General features: G+C 44.8%; 1 protein-coding gene across 6 annotated transcripts in view; it reads left to right on the plus strand.

The window, feature by feature from the left end:
- Positions 1-25576, plus strand: part of BCKDK (branched chain keto acid dehydrogenase kinase) — a 744533-nt gene that overhangs the window by 642831 nt on the left and 76126 nt on the right. For all 6 annotated transcript variants that reach the window (XM_069651902.1, XM_069651905.1, XM_069651903.1 and 3 more), the window contains 2 exons: positions 11780-11908; positions 25351-25440. In XM_069651902.1, coding sequence (XP_069508003.1) covers positions 11780-11908; positions 25351-25440 — 219 coding nt within the window. The remainder of the gene's footprint in view (positions 1-11779; positions 11909-25350; positions 25441-25576) is intronic.

Genomic DNA, 25576 nt, shown 5'->3' on the forward strand with positions numbered 1-25576 from the left:
CGAAAGACACCGCTCGCACGCCTTCGGGCTCGGGTGGTCGTCACGATTCGCGGGAAAGGTCCCGCTCGGACAAGGGGAATCGTTCTCGGCATGCCCGGTCCAATTACCAGTCCTCGACACGCTCGAGACCGCGTGAACCTGTGATGTCTTCGAGTAAGACATCGACGCCTGTGGTGCCGAGGTCGTCGACGGACTCTCTCGAGGCTCCGCTTCCGAGGAAGTCGTCGACGCCGTCGGCGCCCAGGATGTCGAGGGACACGCTCGGGGCTCTGCCTTCGAGGCCTGGGTCTACGCCGTCGATGTCGTTGACGCCGATTCTTTTAAAGCCTTTCGAGGCTGTGTCGACGGGGGCACCCCGTGGCTCGGGGGAACCACCTAGAAAGGCTCTGGCCAAGGTCAAGCATGGCTTTGGTTCCAGTTATGTGCCTTCTTACCGCCATCTGGAGATCATTTCAGAGGTAGATGAGGGCTCTGATGATGGCATGGTGCCTGACACGGTGCCTGACGAGATTCTCTCGGGCCAGTTTGGGGACCTGAGGCAGGTCCATGATGCTAGTGTGCTGGACACCTCTCCGGAGGTGGAGTTTTGTAGGCCTGAGCCTGGCTCTCATGCCGATTCTTCGCACCGGCGCCTTATGTCACGGGTCACCGACTACTTAGGATGGTCTGCTCCCCCAGGGGAGTTTGTTCGGGATGACCTTATGGATATCCTCGACATTGGTCCACCAACTGATCCGGTACTTCCGTTTCATATGGCTCTACAGAGGAGGGTGGCGGTGGCTTGGACTGCTCCGGAGAGTCTCCCGGCAGTGAGCAAGTCTTTGCCGTGAAAATACCGCCCAGCCAGTAGTGACCCCTGCTACTTGTCCAAGCACCCTACTCCGGAGAGTTTGGTGGTGCAGGCGGCTACGGCCCCGGCAAAGTATGCGTCGTACCCTACCATCCCTCCTGATAGGGACGCCAAGCGTTTTGACGGCTGGGCGAAGAAAGTGGGGGTATGGCGCTTCAGGTGGCCAACTCCATATGTGCCTTGTCTCGTTTCCTGCATACGCTGTGGAACTGTTTCCTTGGCGGCTGAACATATTCCCGAAGGGGACGAACTGGATGGTTTCCTTGCCATGGTTCAGGATGGCAAGGATGCCATGTGTGAGGCCGTTCAGTCGGGTTTGGACATGGCAGATGGCGTCAGCCGGTCCATGGCGGCGAGCACTGTGATGTGCAGGTTTGCGTGGTTGCGGAAGTCAGGGTTTGCTCCTGATGTGCAGGCCCGGCTCCTCAACATGCCCTTTGACGGGGAACATCTTTTTGGCAGCAAGTCTGACGAGAGCCTTGAGAGGTTGCAGACCTCAAAAGCTGCAGCGAAGTCGTTGGGCGCTGCAGTTCGACAAACTCTGCCTTTTCGTCCTAGGGGACAGCAATGGAGGGGAGGTTCCTTTCATTATTACTCATCCTTTGGTAAAGCGAGAGGAGCTGCCGGTCAAAGGGGCCACCGTAGGAGTGCCAGAGGTGGAAAACAAGGTACTTGAGGTGCCAAGGCCGCTCGGGATGTTGCCTCTTGCCCTCAGGCAACGCCGCTTCAGCTCAGTCATAAGGCCATGTCCCATGGTTCGCCGGTTGGGGAAAGGCTGGCGCAGCATCTTGCAGAGTGGCGCGCCATTACTTCAGATGTGTGGGTTCTGGAGATCATAACCCACGGCTACTGTCTTCCTTTCCGGCAGAGGCCTCAAGACAATCCACCGGGGAATCTCTCTTTGAAGAGTCCGGATCCGCTCCTTGTGCAGGAAATTCAATCCCTGCTGGAGAAAGGCGCCATAGAACTGGTGCCTGTAGCGGAGAGGAACAAGGGATGGTATTCCCCTAATTTTTTGATTTCCAAGAAAGACAGGGGATTGAGACCCATCATGGACTTGCGCGGTTTGAACAAACTCCTCAGGAAGGACAAGTTCAAGATGGTTACTCTCTCTCAAGTTCTCCAGGCCCTTCAACTTCAGAACTGGTTGGTGTCTCTCGACCTCAAGGACGCTTATTTTCATGTGCCGATCCATCCAAAGCACAAGAAGTACCTGAGGTTCGCGGTTGGCGACTCGCTCTTTCAGTTTCGGGTCCTGCCGTTCAGATTGACCTCCGCCCGAGAGTCTTCACCAAGCTCATAGTTGTGGTGACAGCGCACCTTAGGAAAGGGGGGATTCACGTCTACCCCTACCTGGACGATTGGTTGATCAGGGCGCGCTCTCCCGAGCAAGTCCTGGATCATCTGTCAGTCACCTGCCACTCCCTCCACAAGCTGGGCTTCTCCCTCAACTTAAAGAAGTCCCATTTGACACCAACTCAGAGGCTCCAGTACATCGGAGCAGTGCTCGACACGTCCCTGGGGCAGTGTTTTCCTCCCCAGGTGAGGGCTCATCACATTCAGCAGATGGTGCACAAGTTTCAACTTGCCCAGACTCTCCCAGCGTTCGAGTTCTTGAGACTGCTCGGCCTCATGGCATCCTGCATTCTTATGATGCCAGAGACCAGGTTGCGGATGAGATCTTTGTAATGGGCACTCAAGCTCCAGTGGTCTCAGTCCTCCGGCAGGATTTCGGACCCTGTTTAGGTGCCGTCTTCGGTTGCCCAGGACCTTCTGTGGTGGGCCGACGAAGGCAATCTGATGAGGGGGGGGCCCCATTTTGGCTGCCCTGGCCGGAGGTGACGATCGTGACGGACGCATCCCTCACGGGATGGGGAGCTCATGCCAACGAGTTGACAGTCAGCAGTCGTTGATCTCTGTCTGAGTCCAGACTCAATATCAAACTGTTGGAGCTGAGGGCCGTCGGGCTAGCCATGAAGGCTTTTCTGCCGACTGTGCGGGGAAAGAATGTCCTGATCCTGACGGACAACACGGTGGCCATGCACTACCTCAACAAAAAGGGGGGGGGGCAGGGTCACTTCCTCTGTACAGGGAGGCGATGCAGCTCTGGTTCTGGGCAATCCAGCAGGAAATTTCGATCTCAGCAGTTCATCTGGCAGGAGACGAAAACGAGACGGCGGACGCTCTGAGCAGGCAGAGCGCGATCTCTCACGAGTGGGAGTTGGCTCAGGAGATTCTCCTGGAGATCTTCACCCTTTGGGGGACCCCTCAAGTGTCAAGAGGAAGGTTCAGTTCCCGGATGATCCTCATTGCTCCGGCGTGGGCCGGAGGACGTGGTACCCGGACCTTCTCGACTTGTCCATCTGCCCTCCACGTCAGGTCCCTCAACCTTCACGCTTGGTTTCTGAAAGGTTGAGGTATAAGGATTTGGATCTCCCTGAAGATGTGATGGAGGTGTTGCCTTCGGCCAGAAGGCCCGCAACAAAGTCCCTTTGCCGTTGGAGAAAGTTCTGCGACTGGTGCAGGGTTAAGAATGTGGATCCTTTGGCATGTGAAATTCCCATGGTTCTGTCTTTTTTGCTTTCTTTGGCCCATAGGGGCCTGCGAGTGGGTACCATTAAAGGTTACCTGGCAGCACTGTCCATATTTAATCGCTCATCCTGAAGAGTGTTCCTATTTCAAAATTTCTTTAATTTCTCAGTTTCTGAAAGGGCTCACTAATGTGTTCCCTCCGTCACCTTTCCAGGTGCCGGGTTGGGATTTGAACCTTGTTATCAAGTTTCTGAAGGGTGCTCTGTTTGAGCCTTTGCATTCATACCCTTTGCGACTGTTAACTCTGAAATCTGTATTTTTAGTTGCGGTCACTTCCGCTCACAGAGTGAGTGAGTTACAGGCACTTTCAGTTAAGCCACCCTTCACTGTGTTTAATAAGGACAGGGTTGTCCTTAGAGTTCGTCCTTCTTTTCTTCTGAAGGTGGTGTCGGAATTTCATTTAGGCCAGAAGGTTGTTCTTCCGGCATTTTATCCTCCTCCACATCCTGGTAAGGAAGAGGAGAGGCTCCATAGGCTTGATCCTAGGAGAGCGTTGAGCTTTTATATTTCACGCATGTCCCGGGTCAGAGTGGACAATCAGCTCTTTATTGGTTACGCTGAAAAGCGTTTGGGACAGGCTGTGACGAAACAGACTTTGTCTCGCTGGATTATTTTGGCTATCTGAGTGTTACCGCTTGGCGGGTAAGGAACCACCGGTCGGTTTACGGGCCCATTCTACCAGGGGTATGGCTGCCTCTACTGCCCTGCAGAGGGGTGTTCCTATTCGCAACATCCGTGATGCAGCTACCTGGGCTTCGGTACATACTTTTGTACATCGCTATTCCCTCAATTCCATCCGGGAGCAGGATCTGGCCTTTGGCAAGGCGGTCCTTTACTCCGCAATTTGATTGGGCATGCTACATTTCTGTTTTCTAAATTCTTTTCCCACCTCCTTGCATTGGTACTGCTTTGGGAGTCTGTCATAGATATGGAATACATCGGAGGACCCAATCCCCTTGAAGAACAAACTACTCTCTTACTTGGTAACGTTCTTTTGATGGGATGGTCCGATGATGTATTCCATATCGCTCCCTCCCTACCTTCCCCGCTACAGAATTTCTTATGCGATTGCAGCTTTCGTTTCCGCAAGACTTTGTGTGTCAGACTGGCAGAAGTCTGGTGGCACGCGTTCTGAGAAAAAACTACAACTGAGGCTACGGGCGTTGTGCGTCCTGCTTATAACATCCAGTGACGTCGGCTGTCGGAGGAGGTCCTCGAGGGTGGCGTATTAACGTCATCGACGCAGGACGCAGACGCCGAAGATTTTACGAAGCAGCACAGCTGTGGTGATTACTGTCATAGATATGGAATACGTCGTCAGACCATCCCATCGAAAGAAAGTTACCACGGAAGAGAGTAACTTGTTCATCTCCTTTAGAAACAAATTGCGGCATCCAGGCAGGTTCCACAGGCCAACCTTCGCCTTCCGTGCTGGAACACAATGCCCCCTCCGGCGATCACATCATCATTTGCCTTCCTTCTCTCGACAGCTGCAAACCTCCCATTGGCTCTTGTGCGTGATTGGTCCAACCGCCACATTTGTATTTGTATTTGGTTTATTTATAAAGCACAACCAGGGGCATACGGGCGCGTACGTTTTTTGATCTTGTTACATAAGAGTACAGTTACATTAGCAAGCAGTAGGCAACAGTTACAATAGTTGTGGTTACAAATAAATGCATACATTTGTATTACAGGTACAAGCATACATGTAATTAAGGCGGTGGGCCGAAGGTGGACAGATAGTAATATTATTTACAATATGTACAATGGGTAGGCAGTAAATCTAAGCTCTAGGATGTTAAACTGTCAATGTGTCCAGGTCATGAAGCCAATGTTTGGTGTTGCGTTTAAATAGGTTGAAGGAGGTTACAGATCTGATTGGAACAGATAGTGTGTTCCATAGCTTTGAGGCTTGTACAGGGAAACTAACTCCTCCCGAGTTATGGGGTTTGAATCTCGGTATGGACATAGTGTTAACTTGAGCTGTTCTAATTTACCCCACACACATCTTGTAGATGTGTGTGGGGTAAATTGGTTAGAGATGTAGTATGGTGCGAGGTTAGCCCTGGCTTTGTGGGTAAGGGCAAGAACTTTGAGGGATATTCTGTGCTCTTTTGGGAGCCAATGCAGATTACGTCTAGTCTCAGAGATATACAACTTCTTAGGGATGTTGAGGGCTGCCCTAATGGCGTTTTGAGTTACTTGTAGTTTGTGAACATTTTTGCGGCTTGTGCCTAAGTATAGGGCATTACAATAATTTACTTTGAACAAGACTAACGTTCTAGCAAGAGTAATGCAGTTGGGAGTGGAGATAAACGGCCTACATGCAGTAATAAGTTTACATGTTTAGCCGGCTGAAGTCGCTACTGCATTGGTTTGTATGGTGAAGGATAATGTGGCATCGAGGTAGATACCAAAGGTTTTAGTATTAGAGACAAGGATGGGGTTAACATCAATAGTGAACGATTTGAAAGCAGTATTTCGTTTTTTTTAGTTTAGCGTGAGTACCAAGGATAATCAACTCAGTTTTTTCGTCATTGAGACAAAGTCCATGGTGTGCCATCCACGCTTGTATTACTGCATATATTTCATTGAGGGTTTTGCTATCAGTTTCATAGTCGCCAGAGATAGGAATGAGTATCTGGGTGTCATCTGCATAATTAGTATACGTGACACCCAAATAGTCAAGGATATCGAAAAGGGGCTTCGTAAATACATTATAGAGCGTTGGGGACACGCAAGAGTCTTGCGGGACACCACAAGGGACTGGTGAGGGTTCAGCCGAGTCAGTAGGAGACAAGACCCTCATGTTTCTGTTAGCCAAGAAGGAGCTGATCCAGGCAGTGGCTGCGTCGGAAAAGTGAGCTGCAGATTTCTGGTGGTGGCAAAGCGTTTGGTGGTTGACCAAGTCAAAAGCTGCTGACAGATCAAGCAATAAGAGCAGTGCTAGTTTGCCATTGTCTTTTAAAATTTGAATCTGAGTAGTGAGATCTATTAGGGCAGTTTCCGTCCCATGTCTAAGTCGGAAGCCGGATTGCCTTAGTCCCAGAAGATTGCTTGTTTCTAGATAAGCCTGTATTTGCGGGTAGGCTGCTCTAGCTAGTATCTTTAGTAAGAAAGGTACAGTTGTTATTGGCCTATAGTTAGACGGGTTGGCTGGGTTACGAGTGGGTTTTTTGATTAGTGGGATGACCCAGGCGTCTTAAGTTATCAGGCACTACTCCCGTTTTGAAGGAGGCGTTAATAAGGTTAGTAATGAATGGTGCCAGTTCATGAGCTGCTGCTTTGATAATCGGAGCGGGACAAGCGTCGCCTTGGGAATTCGATGGTTTAAGTTTCCTAATGATGTTTTCTACTTCCCAAATTGAGAGGGGTGAGAAACTAAATGGTTTACAGGTTGGCTCAAAGGTAGGTGACTTGTTAGGAAGTTGTTTGTGATCAGGGTCAGCGAGTAACGCGTCTTTTTTCGCATTGATTGTAAACGGACTATTTTATCTACAAGTGCCTCCTGGATGTTGCTGCACCATAGTGCATCTGTGACACATTTATCAATAGGGGCAATCGGGGATTCTAATTCTTTTAGAATCTTAAAGTTCTTTTGTGTTAGATTCTGCTTGTTCGATCCTTTTGTTATAGGTGTGTCTTTTGGCAAGTATAATAGCTTGTTTATAGCTAGAAGTTGCTAGAATTAGTTGATTTTTATTATTTACTAAAGGGCACTTTTTCCAATGTGCTTCTGCCGTTCTCTTAGTTTTACGTATTTCTCTAAGATGCGGCGTGAACCATGTATTCAGGTGACGACGTGGTTTAGGTTTCCGCAATTTTAGGGGGGCGATGGTATTCAAGGCTTTCAGTAATGCCTGATTGTAAATGTCTACTAAGACTGTGGGGTCGGAGGTGGCCACGTTGTCAAGAAGGGGAAGTAATAGCGGTAGGAGTTTATCTGGTGTAATGTCTGTCTTATTTCTAGTGCGGGTGGCTGGAGCGATGATAGGAGCAGGGTGTTGTCTGTTGGCTTTGATGGAGAAGGTTATTTTATGATGATCCTACCAAATACATGGATCATTGGATAGAAGATCGATCGAGCATTTAAGGTTGGTGAGCTAGTCCAATGTTCTTCCTTTGATATGTGTGGGCTCATGAATAATATGGGTATGACCCAAGTCTGATAGGGCGTTAGCTAGATCACCAACCGTGTCATCCACTTTACTTTAACCATTCCCCGGCGTTAGCTCACACTGCTGGGACTCCTCCCACTATCAGAGGGGAAACGAGTCACTGTCCTTTCCCTTCCGGGCTGACTTCCCAGCTGGGGGCACCAAACAGACCAGGTGGATGTCTTCCTGTATCTCTGCTGTCATCAAATGGAATTCCGATGCTATCTGCAGCATATCTTCAGCTCTGTTACAACTGTCACTGCAGTACCTTTGATCCTGCTCTCCATCGTTAAATCTGGGAATCTCGTTAACACTATTCAACTCTCATTTGGCACACTTCCATGGGATAAACACAGTCCTTAGATACGTTTCGATCTCGATGTGCCATCCTCCTTGCAGGAAATTCCGAACTCCTTGTAGATCCCATCCTCGTTGCCAATGTTCAATCCAACCGTAGTTGGTTGAATGAGAGTTGCGAGATTTTATGGTAATCACAGCGCTTTATTTCAGCGAGTAATTAATAACAATAAAGATGGTAACTTTGCAGGTTTAAGTTACAGGTAGACTGGAAGACATCCACCGGTCTGACTATCGTATAGCTGGCCCCAACTGAAACAAATAGAATGCTCCCCCATGACATCAATAAACATTCTAACACTCACATTCCATTCAGAACCACGCCATCACCCAATGAAATAAGACCAGACATAACGGTACGCTTTTTGTACAGGGTTATGCAGCGACCTCCAGGCTCCGTGGCGTTTGGAGAGCGTTGCATGGAGTTCTTGAAATGATTGGTTTCCTGATGTAGGGTCATCTTAAATCCACACATGCACCATCAGTTTGGGTTTAAACGGATGTAGACTGATTTAATGTCCACTACACTGCTCAGTCTGCATCCTGTGTGGGTGTGCTTGTGCGTTTATACATTTTTTGGCCCAGCCTGACCGTGTATTTTTGTATTTGTATTTTGTGTTTTATGAAGTGACTTAAGTCCAAAGCGCCGAACATTTTAAAACCGTGTAGGGTACAATAAAAAATTATTAAACAGTTGACCAATCAAATCCAGGTAGCTATCATTCAGGGATGTTTAAGGTGGGTTTTCAGGGAAGCACGAATGAGAGAGTAAACGGTGATAGATCAAAGTGAAAGTCGAAGAGAAAGAAGAGCATTCCAGTTGAGGGGAGCAAGAAGCTGAAAGGATCGGAAACGAGACTGGGCACACTGAGGACGGGGAACCACAAGTCTAAAGAGAGAATACCGGAGAGACGGGACAGATTATATAAAGATAAAAGCACAGCAAGGTAGTCGGGAGCAAGTCCACAGAGGGGTTTGAAGATGAGGCAAAGAAAGTGAAATTTGATTTGAGAGTAGAAGGGACGCCAAACAAGTGTAGCGAGAGATGCAGAATTAGTCTGGATAGTGCATCAGAATATTTGCGTACTGCCTTATGGTGTGATTGGAAGGGTGGCTTACAACAGCCCCTGAGTGAAAGTATTCTTTGTGTGCATTCCTCTAGTCTGTTCCGAATTTCAGGGACGACTGCTGCTGAACGTGGGCTGCTGCTCTTAAGGCCTTAATGAGGCCATAATGGCTGGCCCCTCAGGCTTTTGTCCTGGCTTGTTTCTTCTTGGCTGCTGCAATACCACCCTGGACTCTTCCTTGCTTCCCAGAGCCATCCTTGCTGGCTGGACTGCCTGCTCCATTTTGGGACCGTTGCCTTTGCTATGCTGACACTCCATTAAATCCTCCTAGCCAAACACATAGTTGCAGTATCCTCTCCATGTGTGGAATCCAATGGTTGGCTGCTACCCCTGCGGGGGTTGGTGGGATCTAGTCTCCCTAAGGCTTATTGACTCGTGCTGCACCTGAGGAGTAAAAGGAGAACTACCCTTAGTGTCCCCTATATTCGTGGCCAGCCTATTGGGTTTGGCAAGTTGTTCTCTATGGGAAAACATCTGGGAGCTTCTAAAACTCTGCAAAAGGGCCTCCATTGGGCATTTAGTTACCTGGACATTTACACGTTCCCTAGGCCCCCCTGGGTGTTCGAGGTTTCAGAGCAATTTGATCATTTTAGGAGGTTCCAGTGAGTGATCTATTTTAGAATGGCGAATCACTTCAACTCACACTTTCTTAGGTTAACACGGATAGTGTATGTCTATTATTGCTTCTGTGTTACAATTGTTTGTGGGTTTTTTTCTGGTCTTTTTAGCGTCCTGGGACCTGTGTTGGCCCGGGACTGTTGCCTTATTGTATCGACCATTTTCGATATGCCTGTCTGTGAGTTTTAACCCTTTTCCTCCTGCCAGATATTACTGTGTGTTTAGAACGCCTGTCCTTGAACTATTTGTGCTGACTAGAACTGGAGGTAGTAGCGAGCACTGTCCCAACCCAAGTGGTGGCCTTTTGTTTCTTTGACTGGCTTTTAAGTGTCTTGTCTAAGGCCCGTTTCACTTGTTATAATATATTGCGTATCTCTTGTATAATGGCTAGTATTTATTTTGATTACTTGCGCCTTATGTGTAATATGATTATCAAGAGTGCATATTTTCACTACTGTCTTCTTGTGTGTAATCCGTTGGGCCTAACTGCCAGCCCATGCCTTCCTTAAAATGAAGCTTGATTACTCTGCTACATTGCCCATCGAGTCTTCATCAAACTTGATGGATGCCCTGTTTTTCCATTAGGATAAATATCTTGACCCGCCCCTTCGACCTCACCGAGGGCTATGGAAATATCTTCCTAAAACCTTACCTTCACTAAACTGACAAATCGGGTACCTCCTAAACCCTCCCTCGACTTTGATGCATATTAGAAGGTGGTGGGGACGAGCCTAGAATTTCTGCAAACCAGTTGGGATCAAGACCTTCGGGTCAATAATTGGTGCTCTGGTCAATGTTCCTATTTGCTCACAGGATCTGATTGACCATCACAATGCTTGCCTGTAAACCCTTACCTCCCCCATGCTTCTCTACACATCAAGTGGTCTGCAGCTGCCTGCACCTCTCCTGCCACCAGACCAGAATGCTAGAAAGGACTAAGATTGCGCGGCTGCCAAGCGTCAGTGGTTTGCTGGTCATTTAAACAGTGATTCAGTCAAGCACCTTTTGCATGCTGGGTGCTAATGACATTTCCCAGTCTCTTGGGCAATACAGCAAATTGTGTCCGGAACCCTGCTTCGGCACCCTTTGTTGGGTCTGCAACTCAGGTTTCTGGACACGTAACTGTCAGTATTGTCTGCGGGAACATAAATAATGCTTACACGCAGATTTGTCATCTTGTAATGTCGCATTCTGCTTCCTGCCTCCTGTTGCTTGTTTTTGGTACCATTGCTACCTTCTGAATTCCTCTTCATGTGATCTGTGTATAATGTTTGCATGTGGTCTTTCCCCTTCGGTAATTACTTGGCAGGCTGAAAAAGGATGGACAGGAGGTTTGCCCAGAACTTTGACTGTGGTTAGGATTAATTCAAGACTTTCCACCCATCACCTTTTTTGTTTTGCCTATGTGTGATGTTCGACATGTTTTCAAATAAATACCAAAAATACACATAACGTGTTAGAAAAAAAAAATCCACGTTTTTATGGTGCTCTGTAGTGAGTTGCCCAGGATTTTAGGAGGACGAGGAGTTGACTACTTTTTTGGGGGCAGAATGTACTTTGGAGGGAAAACGCCAAACCAAACAAAAATTGACTTAATAGGGAAGGGCGTGCCTTAAAAGATATGGTCGTGTGTGCTGGAGTTGTTCTAGGCAGCACATACATGGTATTCTAATTCATTTGTTCTTGCCTTGCATTGTGACCTGTAAAATCGTGCTCGTTTTTTAACGTCTTTCAAAATAGTTGCTTATCTTTTACTAATCAGGCCTTGTATCTTTCCAAGCAGTTCTGCCTCCAAAAAGTAGTAGTGCCCATCACCCCCACTATCAGAGTGTCTTTTCTTAGTTCTTATTATTGGCAGTTGTTGATGCAGGTATGGAATTGCATATTTGAGTTGTTGACTTTCAGTGGAGCCTCTTTTAAGGAGGACTAATATACCACATTTACGGTGCAACAGAGAAATTCATTTAGGTTGGTCCTTGGGGAGGAGGTTAGGCTCCATATTTTATCAGTTTGTGATGTTTACCCCTGGAAAAATGATTGGATGCATAGTTTACCCATTTCTTTTTTTTTGCAAGGCGCCTGTGTGAGCACAAGTATGGCAATGCCCCACGGGTGCGTATCAACGGACATGTAGCTGCACGCTTTCCATTCATTCCGATGCCTCTTGATTACATCCTTCCTGAGCTGCTCAAGAATGCCATGAGGTGAGTGCTGTTGAATTCTGTGCAGACCTGGCAGTTTTGTAAGGGCGGCCTGAGATGGGCTCTACTATATATTCTTTTTTTTTGTGTTCTTTGTGTCTTCAGGCAAATCATGGCTTTTCACAATAAAACATGCATATACAGAAAAAAGGAAATATACTGCATAAACAACCGTATATACACAATTTAATCAATAAAGCAGAAAGGGAGAGGAAAGAAAAGGGAAAAAAAGAAGAAAGAATACAATTAGACCTCTTCCCTCCCCACAGTCCATCTGAGAGTAATGGCAGATACCGGTGTTATGCTTATCATAAATCACTGATTCTCCTCCTATGGTACAAATCAATCATATAATCGTCTGAAGGCCAGCCTATTTATGATCAGACTTTGGCAATGAGACTTAAAGCTTGGAGCACTCGAATCACTTGGATTAATTAAGCAATTTAATTCCCCTGCAATCAGTCTGTTCCAAAAGATCTCGGAATATAGGGTGTCTACTCTCTCTGCTGAGAGAAACCGATGTCTCCTCACCTCCCAGGTACCGCTGCTATTCAGCAGGATGTGTTTGAGACACTGGACAATATTTTCTTTTCACCGAGTGCAACCTGTTCCACAAGTGTTACCCTTATCACAGTACATTAGAACGTCCCCAGTCGGCACAAGGTTGAGACGCATCATTCTTTTCTAAAACTTGTATTAGGGAAGCGTTTTAGATATCTCTGCTTGATTCCCATTTTTTTTAATCAATTGACAGAAAGGATTTCGCCGGGTTAAGGATTGCATTATATCAATAGTGCATATCCAATCCTTTATTTTCTTCAATCTTTGTGCGAAGTTGGTTGGAGGTCAGCTCCTCTGTATTGCTTTCATTCTCACAGAATTTTCGTCACTAATAATTTTAATTTTGTCAGAAGCCTCGAGGAGTTCAGTCCCAATCTAGATGCAATGTTGACATAAAGGGAATTCACTTGTGGAACTATAATCGATCTATATAATGAGATGATTTGCCAGTCCACATGCAGTTTTAACGCGGAGAGCCCGAGTTTGAACCTTAGACTGGCCATCGGGAGGGATAGAGGCAGGCCCAGAGCTTTTTTCCAGAGTCGACCCTCTACTCTTATCCAGTTGGTCTCCCAGAGCAGAAGTTTTGTGTCGATCCCATAGAGCAGGGCTGGGAGCACCTTTGCGGTGTAGAATTTTAGTCGCAGCACTAGGGAGAACTTGCAGTATGTTTTCAGAACTTGCCGCATCTGTCTCCCCCAACCCCTGGACTTATCAAGATCCAGATTCAGTTTGTTGAACATCGCACAGGCATATAATTTAAAGCCCAGATAGGTTACCTGGTTCACTATAGGTATCTCCTCTTCTCCTAAAGCCTTTTTAAGGTGTCCAACCTGTTTCCCCGGCCTTTTGCAGATCATTGTTAGATTTGTTTGTGTTGATCTTTCATTTACCTCTGCATAGGCCCACATCACTTTTAAAAGATGCTGCAAACCCACCGGATAGAAGTGCAGTAAGACTATATCAGCATAAGATGGCCATCTGATGGGAGTACCTCCTATTTTAGGACTGACCAATGCCGTGGCATCCAGACTGCCATCTAGATCAGCCTTATAGAGGTTGAACAGAATAGAGGCTAGGAGGCAACCCAGCCTGACCCTTCTGCCCACCCCTACCGCAACAGTCAACTGGCCTGCTACATTCAGTCCAATCTTCAGGGAGGCTTGCCAATATAGCTAGGTGCCTTGGTATTCTCCAATCATCCAGTTTAGCCCAGGGGCGCTCTCTACAAACCGTAATGCCTTTGATGGATTGATCCAAGCACCATACAGGGCTGGGCCTCCTTTAACCTATGAGTTTTCGCGGACTAAATTCAGAACTAGGCCCTTTAGGAAGGTACATTTACCCCTACTAAGGCCTATTTGGGCCTTTGCTATCTTGTTGTCCAAAGCCTACAGCTCTCTGTTTCGACCCTGCAAAGATCTTACACTCAGCATGCAGGAGGGCGATCAGGCGATAATTTCCAGTATTCAACCGATCGCCTCCCTTATATATCTGGGATAATGATGGAGGACTTCCAGGAAGTAGGCAGGTTTTTTTCCCCTTAAGATCTTCTCAAAGAACGTACCCAAAAGTCTGGACCAGGTTGCTCCGTTAATCTTCATAATGGCATTCTTAAGCCTATTCGGGCCGGATGCCTTTGAAGGGGAGGATTGGATGAATTGCTCTAAAATTCTCTCCTACGATACCTCTAAAGGCCATAAGACATCCCGATCTTTAGTAGGATATACACTCTGAGGCTTCCTGTATACTGCGGCCAAGTGTTTATAACAAACCCTTTCCCCTATCACGTTACTCATTGCAAGGGATTGGGAGCTCTCCCTCCAATTGATCAAGGACAAAAAAAATGACAGGAGTTGCCCTTCCCCAGAGCTCTTAACATAGCCTCTCCATCATTCTGGTGGCACTGATATTTATTGCCTCGTATCCAGTTTTGGTACTCATTCTGGAGGTTTGTTTTTTCTTTTTCTTAAACTTGTAAGCCAAAGGGTCTAGCAGGATAGTTGCTATGTCCTCAAGGCTCAAATAAGTGGTGATGATTAGTGTGCCTAACAGTGGACCAGGCGTTTGGCCACTCTACAGACCATAAGAAGTCTTGAAAATTAGTTGGTGTACATTGCAGACCTAATTCTACATCACCTATACCCCCTACATCTATTAGAGAGATCTTCAATCTCGCACCCCCTTAAAGGGTTTTTAGTCTGTTCTTGCATTCATTCATAATCGAGTCGGGGCATAGACCTGCATGGATTGTCGGGAAGTCCCAATTTATTAAGCCAGAATCTCCTATGATAACTTGCCCCACTCTCCCCCACCAATATTTCTTCGCAAAGGCTGAATAGATAGGGGGGCAGAAGTACATAATCTAATATTGAGCTTGATGAACCCAGACTCCACAGAACATCTCCCATAATGGCACCATTTGCCATCACTCTGTTCCACTCTGTCAGGAAGCTTAAACATTTTTCACCCCTTACCAGGCCACTAAACTGCCCTTTATTACCTTTCTGTCCATGGGATACACTGGGAGTTTAGGCCACCCGCTAAGAGGACTGTAGGAGACGCGTTGCTCATTCTTATTTCTAGGAGTAGTTCTGCCAGGTTTTCCAAATAGTCCCCCATTTCGACACAGGCTACATTCCAATAAAGGTTCACTGCCACTATTACTTTCTGCTCGGTTTTGTGGATTAGATTCAGCATCACTGCTTGGATTCAGCTCATGTTCGTGGGAATCCGCTCTGAGTCAATGCAGCAAGAATTTCGGATTGTTATTGCCAAGCCGCCTGAAGGTCTACCACAGTTTTTGAGAGGCCAATTGATGAAAGGTTGTAAATCCGTCCATCTGGAAAGAGTCAATCAGCCACGTCTCTTGTAGCATCATCATGTTGTGCTGGCCAAAGAGAAAAAAAAGACGTGTCCTATGTTTTAAAGGAATTGGGGCTTCTGGTGTTACCGGTCACACCCAGTTTCTCAAAGATTTGGTTTAGCATCTCGGGAAGCATAGACCAAGCTTTTGATTTGGTATTGATCGGTCTAAAGCCACTTTTCCCTGCTGGTTGCACCTGGTTATCTTGATTCGAGGTGGGTAGCGATACTACTGTATTGATGCCCCCACCCCTCAAACTCCCCTGAGGCTTAGAGCTTTCTCTAGTAGCTTTGTTGAGACCTCATACCTCCTGTTCTTGAGGTCTGAATCAGCTGCCAAAATCGCTTCCGCCGTCAACGTAGACTTTAGACCCATTTCCACAATGGTCACAAGTCTCTATCCGGAAAAAACGTACACATTCTAGATCTTCTCGTGAGAGTAGGTAAAAATCTGGGATTTTCTTAGATTTCTAATAAAGCACTGCAGTTCAAAGCCCTCTGGTTTCTCCCCTTCTTTGTGGATTTAATCCAGAGCCTTGGAATAGCATAGCGACACAATGCCATATCCGCCAGCACTCCATTTTGAGTCAACTCAATCGTCTCTGGGCCTTCATGTCCTGCTAGTGTTTTGTCCGCCTGTGGTTTACCTCGTGGGAAAATATGAGCAGCCTTCATAGGTTTCTTCGATTGGCTTGTCGGTGGGCAGGAGTTCTACCTTCCAGGCCACCCCCAGAGCCCTTCTGTCTCGATGCCAATGCTTTCCCTGATCTGTACAGGCTCAGTCCGATCGATATGGACCGCCTCTTGTGCTTGAGTTTGGTTGGCCCTCCCAGGTGGCTCCCCTCCTGTGTTTTTTTTTTCCCATTGGGGGAGGGTCATCCCCGGTGTTTCTTAGTTGGTGTTATTTGAATACTTTTTGATTTGGATGCAGCCACCCCTGGATTAATGACTGTATGAAGCTTGAGGTAGACGAGTGTTTTTTTCCGTAATTTTTTTGCTTCTTCGTTTTGAGAACTAACTCTACTGCATTAGAGATCCCCGGTTTCCCCTTTCGTTTCTTTTTCTTTTTGCTCTCCTCTTGGCCAGCAAGGGGCATTATAGGAAGATCATCCGGGGCTGATTGCATTCGATCCCGCTCTTCGGCGGGATCTTTACTCGTACCAATAACTTAAAGGGATAGTCCAGTAAAAAAATGTATTTTAAAAATAGATAGGCAACATTAAAAAAATAATACTAGCACTTTTTTTTAAAACTTCCTATGTAAAATTTTGAGCTATTCAAGCTCAAAATTCGCAAAAGCAAGCACATGGGCGCATCCATTTTGTGAAATGGATGCCCGCCTGTGCTGGCTTTTGCTTTTGCGGCACTAAGGAAGGAAAAGCCAGCCAGCTGTAGTAAACAAAAGCTACCGCTGGGTGGCTTTTCCTTCATTGGTGCTGTACGCGGAGGACAGGGACCGGAGACCAGAGCAGGAAAGCTGCAGCTGAATCTCGGTAAGTGCTATTTATTTAAAAAAAATAAATATAAGCACTAGCTGTGTTTTTTTTTCTAAGTTTTCCGGGCTGGAGGAGCCCGGAAAACTTAGAAATAAAAGCGCAGCATTAAAAACATTGTATTTATGTTTGCGGTCGCTTTTGAAGCGACCGCAAACATAAATACAATGTTGTGTTTGAAAACGCTGCGGTTTTTCTTTCCAAGTTTCTCAGGCTCCTCCGGCTCAGAGGAGCCTGAGAAGCTCGGAAAGAAAAACCGCAGCGTTTTCAAACACGACCGCGTTGTGTTTCTGCCTGCTGTGGCTATCACTTTGGGTCTCCGGTGCTCCCCCAGGGGAGCACCGGAGACCCAAAGTGATAGCCACAGCAGGCAGAAACACAACGCGGTTGTGTTTCTGCCTAAATCTGCTTTCCCATTTGGGGCTCTCGGGCTCCCCACGGGGGGCCTGAGAGCCCCAAATGGGAAGGCAGATTTAGGCAGAAACACTGCAGCATTTAACATTTCCCATTTGGGGCTCTCGGCTTCCCCGTGGGGAGCCCGAGAGCCCCAAATGGGAAATCAGATTTAGGCAGAAACACTGCAGCATTTAGCATTTCCCATTTGGGGCTCTCGGGCCCCCCGTGGGGAGCCAGAGATCCCCAAATGGGAAATCGGCTGTAGGCAGAAACACCGCGGCATGTAAACACAACCGTGTTTCTGCCTGCCATGGCTTTCACTTTGTGATAGTCACAGCAGGCAGAAACACAACACGGTTGTGTTTGAAAACGCTGCGGTTTTTCTTTGCGAGTTTCTCAGGCTCCTCCGAGCCGGAGGAGCCTGAGAAACTTGGAAAGAAAAACCACAGCGTTTTCAAACGCAACGTTGTATTTATGTTTGCGGTCGCTTCAAAAGCGACTGCAAACATAAATACGTTTTTAAAGCTGCAGTTTTATTTCTAAGTTTTCCAGGCTCCTCCAGCCCGGAAAACTTAGAAAAAAACTGCAGCTAGTGCTTATTTTTTTTAAAAAAAATTAAATAGCACTTACCGAGATTCAGCTGCAGCTTTCCTGCTCTGGTCTCCGGTCCCTGTCCTCCGCGTACAGCACCAATGAAGGAAAAGCCACCCAGCGGTAGCTTTTGTTTACTACAGCTGGCTGGCTTTTCCTTCATTAGTGTCGCAAAAGCAAAAGCCAGCACAGGCGGGCATCCATTTCACAAAATGGATGCGCCCATGTGCTTGCTTTTGCAAATTTTGAGCTTGAATAGCTCAAAAGTTTACATAGGAAGTTTAAAATAAAAAGTGCTAGTATTATTTTTTTAATGTTGCTAATCTATTTTTAAATTTTTTTTACTGGACTATCCCTTTAATCGTTCTCCACTACAAGTGCCAAGCGCCGGAACTCTTCAGGCACTGAATCTGAAAGGGGGGTATTGTCAAAGATTGTTGTTGAAGAGATTTCTACCAACTCCTCTGTCCTCGCACCATAATTTCCAGGTGTCTCCACTTCAGTCATTATTTTACCGTAGGATTTTTCCAGAAGCTTGTCTAATTTTGCCAGACCTTCCGATGTTAATGCCTTGACTGTTCAAGAAACTACAACATTGCTTGCTTGTTCTGGTCACATTGAAGTGTGGGGGTCTTACAACAGTATAGATTACTAAATTGTTCATAGTGATCAATATTGTCAACTCTTGGCACAATAAGAATTGATTTGTTTAATTGTAATTGTTTTGTAAAAAGCTTATAAACAAGTGAAGTGCTTCAAAGTACTGTGTCCATTGTTTTGTACTTTAGTATTTTCATAATTTAAGTATAACGTTTGAATATTTGTTTTTGATTTATTTAAACACATGTAAAAAAGTTTGTGTGGTGGGGGATTGACGTAATTTCAAAATGGCTTTTTTGATCAAATGAACATGTTTTCGTTTGTATGATTAATTCAATTCATGTCAACTTCAAATACACCCTTTGTATACAAAATATATGACCGGCCCTAGTATGTGAGGTTGTAAAATTGGGGCATACCTACCTGGTTTGTTACACACAATGCCTTGTTTGCAGCCATCTTCCGAGAATTATTGGCCATATCTGATTTCAACTCCAAGATATTCATCATTATAGAGGTGTTTATTGCGTTTCGCAGCCCTGTCAAGGAGGAATCTCACTCTCCCATTTCTTTTGCCAGTTCCGTGAGGGTTCCTGATGGACTGTAACACTGCACCAATACTCAGGATTTCAGCCGTTCCATAATCACAGAAGCGACAATTAAGATTAGTTAGTACACTAGCGTTTTTTTTTCCCAATGTTGGATTCTCTCTAGTGTGTGACACTGATTCAATTTAAACTGCATATATACTTGATGTATCTTTCTAGATGCACATTGAGAGATAAAAAGAGCTCTGCTCTCTCGTCCTAGGTCTTTTCGCATATTCCATATATGTCATGTATTTATTATTGCAATCCAGAGTTGCAGACCAATCACGATCACATAGATTGCGCTTGACTTTCGGCAAGTAGCACTTTTAGATCATAAAAGAGAGAATTATGATAAGGTGCCTTAATATCTGCACATCTTGACAGTTTCCGCCATTACCATCTCGCTGCTAGAGATGATAAACCCATTTCATGTCTTATGATTGAATTTGGGACCGATGGAGATAATCCCAAAGTGCGTTTCCATGGGTTACCCTGTATATAATTTAGGGTTGCTCCCATATCCAGAAGGTACATGTCCAATCCATATAGAAGGATTGGTTCCACTTTCAACAAGTAAAACTCAATAAGCAGTATTAATGAAAATTCACAATATCTTCGGATTATCACCTTCATCATGGATGCCAGAGGGCGCACCTTCGTTTTCAAATGTACTTCCCAAAATGTTTTAGAATATTGCTCATTTAAGGGGTAGCCAAGATAGTGAATTGTTTTTGCACATTCTATTTAATTTCCATCTAGTTGCCATATATATGATTTAATTTTTTTTATAATTGCGAAAGATGACAATTTGCGATTTAGAAGAGTTGGGCAACAGTTTGTGCAATCCAGCGAATTTAGAAAATTGGTTCAGTTTCAGTTGTAAACCACTGGGGGTTCGATCAAGCAGTACATTGTCATCTGCAAAACATAGCCATGACATTTTTAAATCCCCAAGTTTCACGGGATACATGCCAGTCTCATTCTATAACCTATCCATATCACAAAGATATAAATTAAACAATGTGGCGGCCAAGTTGCATCCTTGTTTTACCCCCGTTTCGGTGTCAATGGGAGTTGAGTGCACCAGATTTGGTTATTCTAACTTGAAAAGTCGTATGATTATGTCTCAAAGCAATCAATTGCACCATCCTTTTAGGAAAACCCAAATTCAATAATTTAGTCCATAGTACTTCTCTTATAACTGTATCAAAAGCACTGCTCCGGGTCAATGCCGCTATATAGACTGCACCAGTGTTGGGTGTTTTAGTTTGCACAAGAATATGCGAGATAATAAATGCACTTACGGAGGTCCCCATATTCTTGCGAAATCCAATTTGGAATTTTGAATAGATGTTCTTTATTTCTATAAATGTTTATAGGTGCTGCAATAATATAATGGCAAATACTTTTTCTGAGGCATCCATAAGTGCTATAGGTCTAAAGTTGGAAGGCAACATTGGGTTCCCTTTCTTGTATATTGGAATAATAATGGCATTTTGCCATGACCTTGGGATTATATTGGTCGCCAGGATATAAGTGAATTTAGTATAGAGAATGGCACCCCAGAAGTAGGGGGTCGTCTTTTAAAATACAAACAGGCAGGCCATCGGGCCCGGCCGCCTTAGAGGGATTTAGAGATTTAATTGCATCAATGATTTCCTCCAGAGAGAAGAACATACATTCATTACATTTGTAATGTAATATTCCAGAGTCAAAGTGTTGGAATTGAGGGGGTAGACTGTACTTATTTTTAATGTATTCCTGCTATGTGAATGCTGCAATCGGGGATCCCAAATCGTGCGCAGCAACCCCTTTTTTGCTATTCAATATTGCACAAATATTTCTAGTATTTTTTGTGATAATGTGCTTCATTTTTTAATTGGCATAGAGATGTAAATTCATTTTTATAATTTTTAACATGCGGCTACATTTCAATTTAATCAATTTTTTGGCATCATAATAATTGGCATAGTTTAGTGACAGCAGACTTAATGCTCTTATCATACCATTTCTTTCCCGTTTGTTTTTGGCAATTTCGAGAATATATCCTCTAGAGTCAATGAACTTGTTCAATGCTGCTCTGCATAAGATATTCTATATGCTCTTTTATTATGAGTATTCCATTCTTCTCTCATATGGGCATTGGTAGACAAATTTTGAGTGAGGCACCCTAATTGCATCTCTGTGTACCAGGTAGGATAGTTCTCTACACATTTTTGGATGCCAACCAACAGAGGTCTGCGCACGATGAAGGGTCACCAATCCAATGCGGCTTCTTTATTTAAGATTGCCTATTCACATCTAATACTGATGCTAATGGGATTATGATCACTCTGTGTATCTTCAATAATTAGCACATTGTCGGCCATAGTGATTAGTGAGGTAGAAACAAAAAAGTAATCAATGTATGAAGTTAGAGGCCCCCTCGACCAAGTCCCTCTATGCGGGCGAGATTCATAATTTACCACTTGTATATTCCATTCCTTAAAATAACCTACCCAGCACTTCCCCATGGTAATTGAAGAGCTGCTAGGACACATTTGTTTGTTTTTGTGAGCAGACATAGATGGTGAACATACAGCATTAAAGTCGTCCCCAATAACAATCATATAATTCGGATTCCAAATCATAGCCTCTTCTAATATATCATCCATGGTGTCAAATGCAGCATCTATGGAGGTGTTTGGAGGGTTAAAATAAACACATACAACTAAGAACACACAAGTCGACAAACCACTTGAAAGAAACTCAATAGCCATCATGCCATTTTCTTTAATAAACAACCTTGGATTTATGATTCATAGCATTGTTAACAAGTATCGCAATTCCCCCGTATGGACGACCAGTTGTGCCCTTGACTGCAGGCAAACAAAAGGTTGAGAAGCCATCAATATTGTGCTCACTGACGCACATGGTTTCCTGTATTAATTAAATCCTTGGTGAACCCATTTTTGCATATCTTGATTACCATTGCTCTAAATTCTTTTTTCCACAGCTATTCCAAGATAAAATTTTAAAACCCTGTTGGTTAGAGTCGATATCAGCACATATCTATGGTTTTTTTGAGAATTAGAGGATAGAGGTCATTAGAGGGGCTAATCAAGTGATGTTGGAAGGGCCCCCACCATTTCTGAGATTTTAGATATAAGATCAGCAGTTTGAGTAGGGACAGCCTGAAGGTTAGTTGATGATGCCCCTACTGATTCAACCGGTTGAGGAACTTCATTTAAGAACACATCAGCCGCCTCAATAGGCCTAAAGAGGCGTAATGTTAGGGCACGGGAGTCAGTCTTCCCTATGTTCCCACAATAGCTTAAGTATTATTACAGATTGTGGTGCACAGATCATTCTTAGGTTATTGTGATTAGCCAACCTCAGCCACTCGATATCGTCTGAGTGAAGGGTCCTCAGCTGAGGACTACCCTTAAAAATGTTAAACAGAAATGATCTGTTCAATCTCTGTTTGCCATTTATAGACTGATCACTAGACCAGCCCAAGATGTACCTCGTATCTCTATTGAAGGAATATTCGGTTTCATCTTGTTCAGAGCTAGCTCGAGATTGAGACATCCTGTCATTTTTGGCCTTGGCACTAACAACTCCATTTACCACTGCGTCGTACACCCCCGCGCACTCTTTGTTTACATTGCCGAGGACAGGTGGAGTGACTTGATTTTCACTATTAAATGGAGCTTCAGAATTAGTCATGTTACTTGTGGATTTAGCTTTAGCATTCAAGGGACAAAGATTTTTTTTGTTAGGCACAGCACCCATGTTAGACATTGGAATTCCTTCCCTCTGCAAGGCCTTTCCAGTAGTTTTTTTTTTTTTCGCTAAGGGGATAAAAGGTCGATAAGCGACCTTGTGTCAAGGGTCCTAAATTAACTTGCACAACCTCCCCCTGACCATCTCGAGATCGCATCTTAGTGCTGCCTTTTTAATTTTTGTTTTGTTTCATGCTGTGTCCCACTGGGTGCACCCACATTTAAGACCGCCTTAGATTCATCATTCAGTTGGGTCAAGTGTATCCTTGGCTAATTTGAGGATCCCATAGATGAATCAATAGATAGACCAGCACTTGGTTCTTCATTTTTCTCAGTTTTTTTTTAAATTGTTTTTCTTAGTAGCTTTTTTATTATCGGAGTTAATGCTTTTAATAAACATGCATCCACCAAACCCTGTCTTTCTAGTTGTCCAGCTGATTGGGTCAGCAAAATACCCTCTACTTTAGATATTTTATTAGATAGGGCCATCATCCCTTCCTTAAGGGAGTTAATGTGCTTGTTGGTTAGATCATGGCCCTTTTCCAATAAGTTTAGTAGAGATGTAATCACAGGAAAATTCAAAACATCATCATCTTTTTTACCTTGAAACCAGAATTCTGCAATTTTTGAGTAAGAGCCAACCCTTTCCTCACGACAATCATCTTCATCAAATGTTTTGTTCATATGAAGGTCAGGTACAGAATTAGCCCCTTTACCAATTTTCCCATTGTTAGTTATAGGAGAGCTACACAAGGGTCTCATTGATCTTTCACGATGATGTTTATCAAGCCCTCCAAAAGAATGAGTAGAATGTCCCTCTTGTATTTTATGTAGACATATTCTTTCAACTTCAGAGTGTAAAAATAGAACAGGTGATTGAGGGTTGAGAGAGATTCTGCAACGTTTTTCCCATTCGCTAACAAGTGCAGGTGCCATGATGGAAACATCTGAGATGTTTGGTAGCACAGACTGAGTGTCAATATGATTTAAAGCTTTGTGGATGAACTCTGGCTCGTTTTCTAATGCTGCAGTCTTAGGTTTTGTTTTATACATAAATTTACTCTCATCAATGTCATCTGCAGAACCATTAGGCATGCAAAACGGAAGTTGCTCATTTGAGGCATCATTAGGTTCAGTGGCTAATGATTGCATGCTGTATGAAATATTGTTTATATTGGTGGTACGATCATCATACACAGATACCTGTAGTGCAGTGGTGTTAGATTCTGCACAAGAGTCGTGTAATAAGACAGGATTAGTTGCATTCAACCCTGTTTGAACATTACCATCAGCAAGTCTTTTGCCACTACGCAAACTGCCCACCGATTTTCAAGCTCTTGTTTATAGTGACAATTTGCTAATTAATTAGTGCACCACTGTCCCCCAGATACTTAGGTTTAGATGAATGTGTCCAAGTGCCCAGTTCAGCAGTACCTAATAGAAAGACCTCTAAAGCAGCCTGTAAAATCTAGGTGTTCTAATGCAAGGAAAAAGTGAAAGAAGGGCAGATTGAGTTTTAGGTCAGCAATCCCACAAAACAATTAGTTGAAAAGGCAATTACTTGCATTTAATATAATATACCGGATGCTCCCATCCGAAAACTTAAAACTCCACCTGCACCCTGCCAAACAGCCCAGTACACTTAGACACACTTCGGTGCGCGTGCTTGTGTGTTTTGAACAGATTAGCTCCAGTCGGAGCGGGCAGTGGGCAGGGCTTGCGGCGGGGTTGGGGCCGGGATCTGAAAGTGAAGAGAAGAATCAGAAACCCGTAATGTAGTAAGGCGGGAGACAGTAGATGCTGTGCACGAAGTGCACGGCACGGTAGTTCTCACTTGGGGATTGCATTGTTCTTAAACAGTACATAGTGTCCAATAGAAAACAAATAGGTCCAGTAAATGAGTTCAGCAGTGCGCCGCACGTCAGAGCGCGGTACGGCTGCAACAGAAATTTCCTCTTGCAGCAGTGCGCCGCACGTCAGAGCGCGGTACGGCTGCAACAGAAATTTCCTCTTGCTGACTGCTCCTTGTCCGAGGAGGGTTGAAAAGTGAGTCCAGCCAAACAGCCCAGCACACTTAGACACACTTCGGTGCACCAATACTTCCATGTTATGGACACTCCTGCTGGCCATCTCTATATCTTCAGGTGCTTTTACCAGACACTTCACCAAGAACCAAATGTCATAGGTGCTTGTTCCATCTCCAAGATTGATGAAAGGATAGTAGTCGGACACATCTTTGACTCTGTAAGGTGGAATCTAATAGTGGTGGGGTGATGAACCATTAAATGGGCTAGACTTCTTTTGAGCACAGTTTCGAGGTGGGCCTGGTACAACCAAAACAGGAATTTCATTTTGTAAACGTGATACTAAACAAATGGACTCGTGAAAGGGTCTTGCAACTCTTCCAAAGCTTCATTGCCCCTCTAAGGACACCCATGAGTTTGACCCGTTAAGAGCACTCAAAGATGGGTCTGTCCCCATATCTCAGAAGCACAATCTCAAACCGATTGATTCACTCATGAAGTAGGAGCTGTGAGAAATTTAAAATGGATTTATAAACTGCTTCACTTCTTGTTTTCTTCCAGAGCTACAATGGAGAGCCATCTGGACACTCCATACAATGTTCCTGACATCGCCATCACAATTGCCAACAACGATATAGACCTAATCATAAGGTAATGAGAACCATTTGCACTAGTGACTCAGCCATGAAAAGCACTGACACCCCCTTGATCACATGGCAGATAGGTTATTGCTCCTAGGTATCCTTTAAATCTCATGTGTACTGTCCTTGACTTAGCGTTTTCGACC

This window comes from Ambystoma mexicanum, chromosome 3p (genome assembly GCF_040938575.1).
Source record: "Ambystoma mexicanum isolate Mex_15411 chromosome 3p, UKY_AmexF1_1, whole genome shotgun sequence".
Taxonomy (NCBI): Eukaryota; Metazoa; Chordata; class Amphibia; order Caudata; family Ambystomatidae; genus Ambystoma; species Ambystoma mexicanum.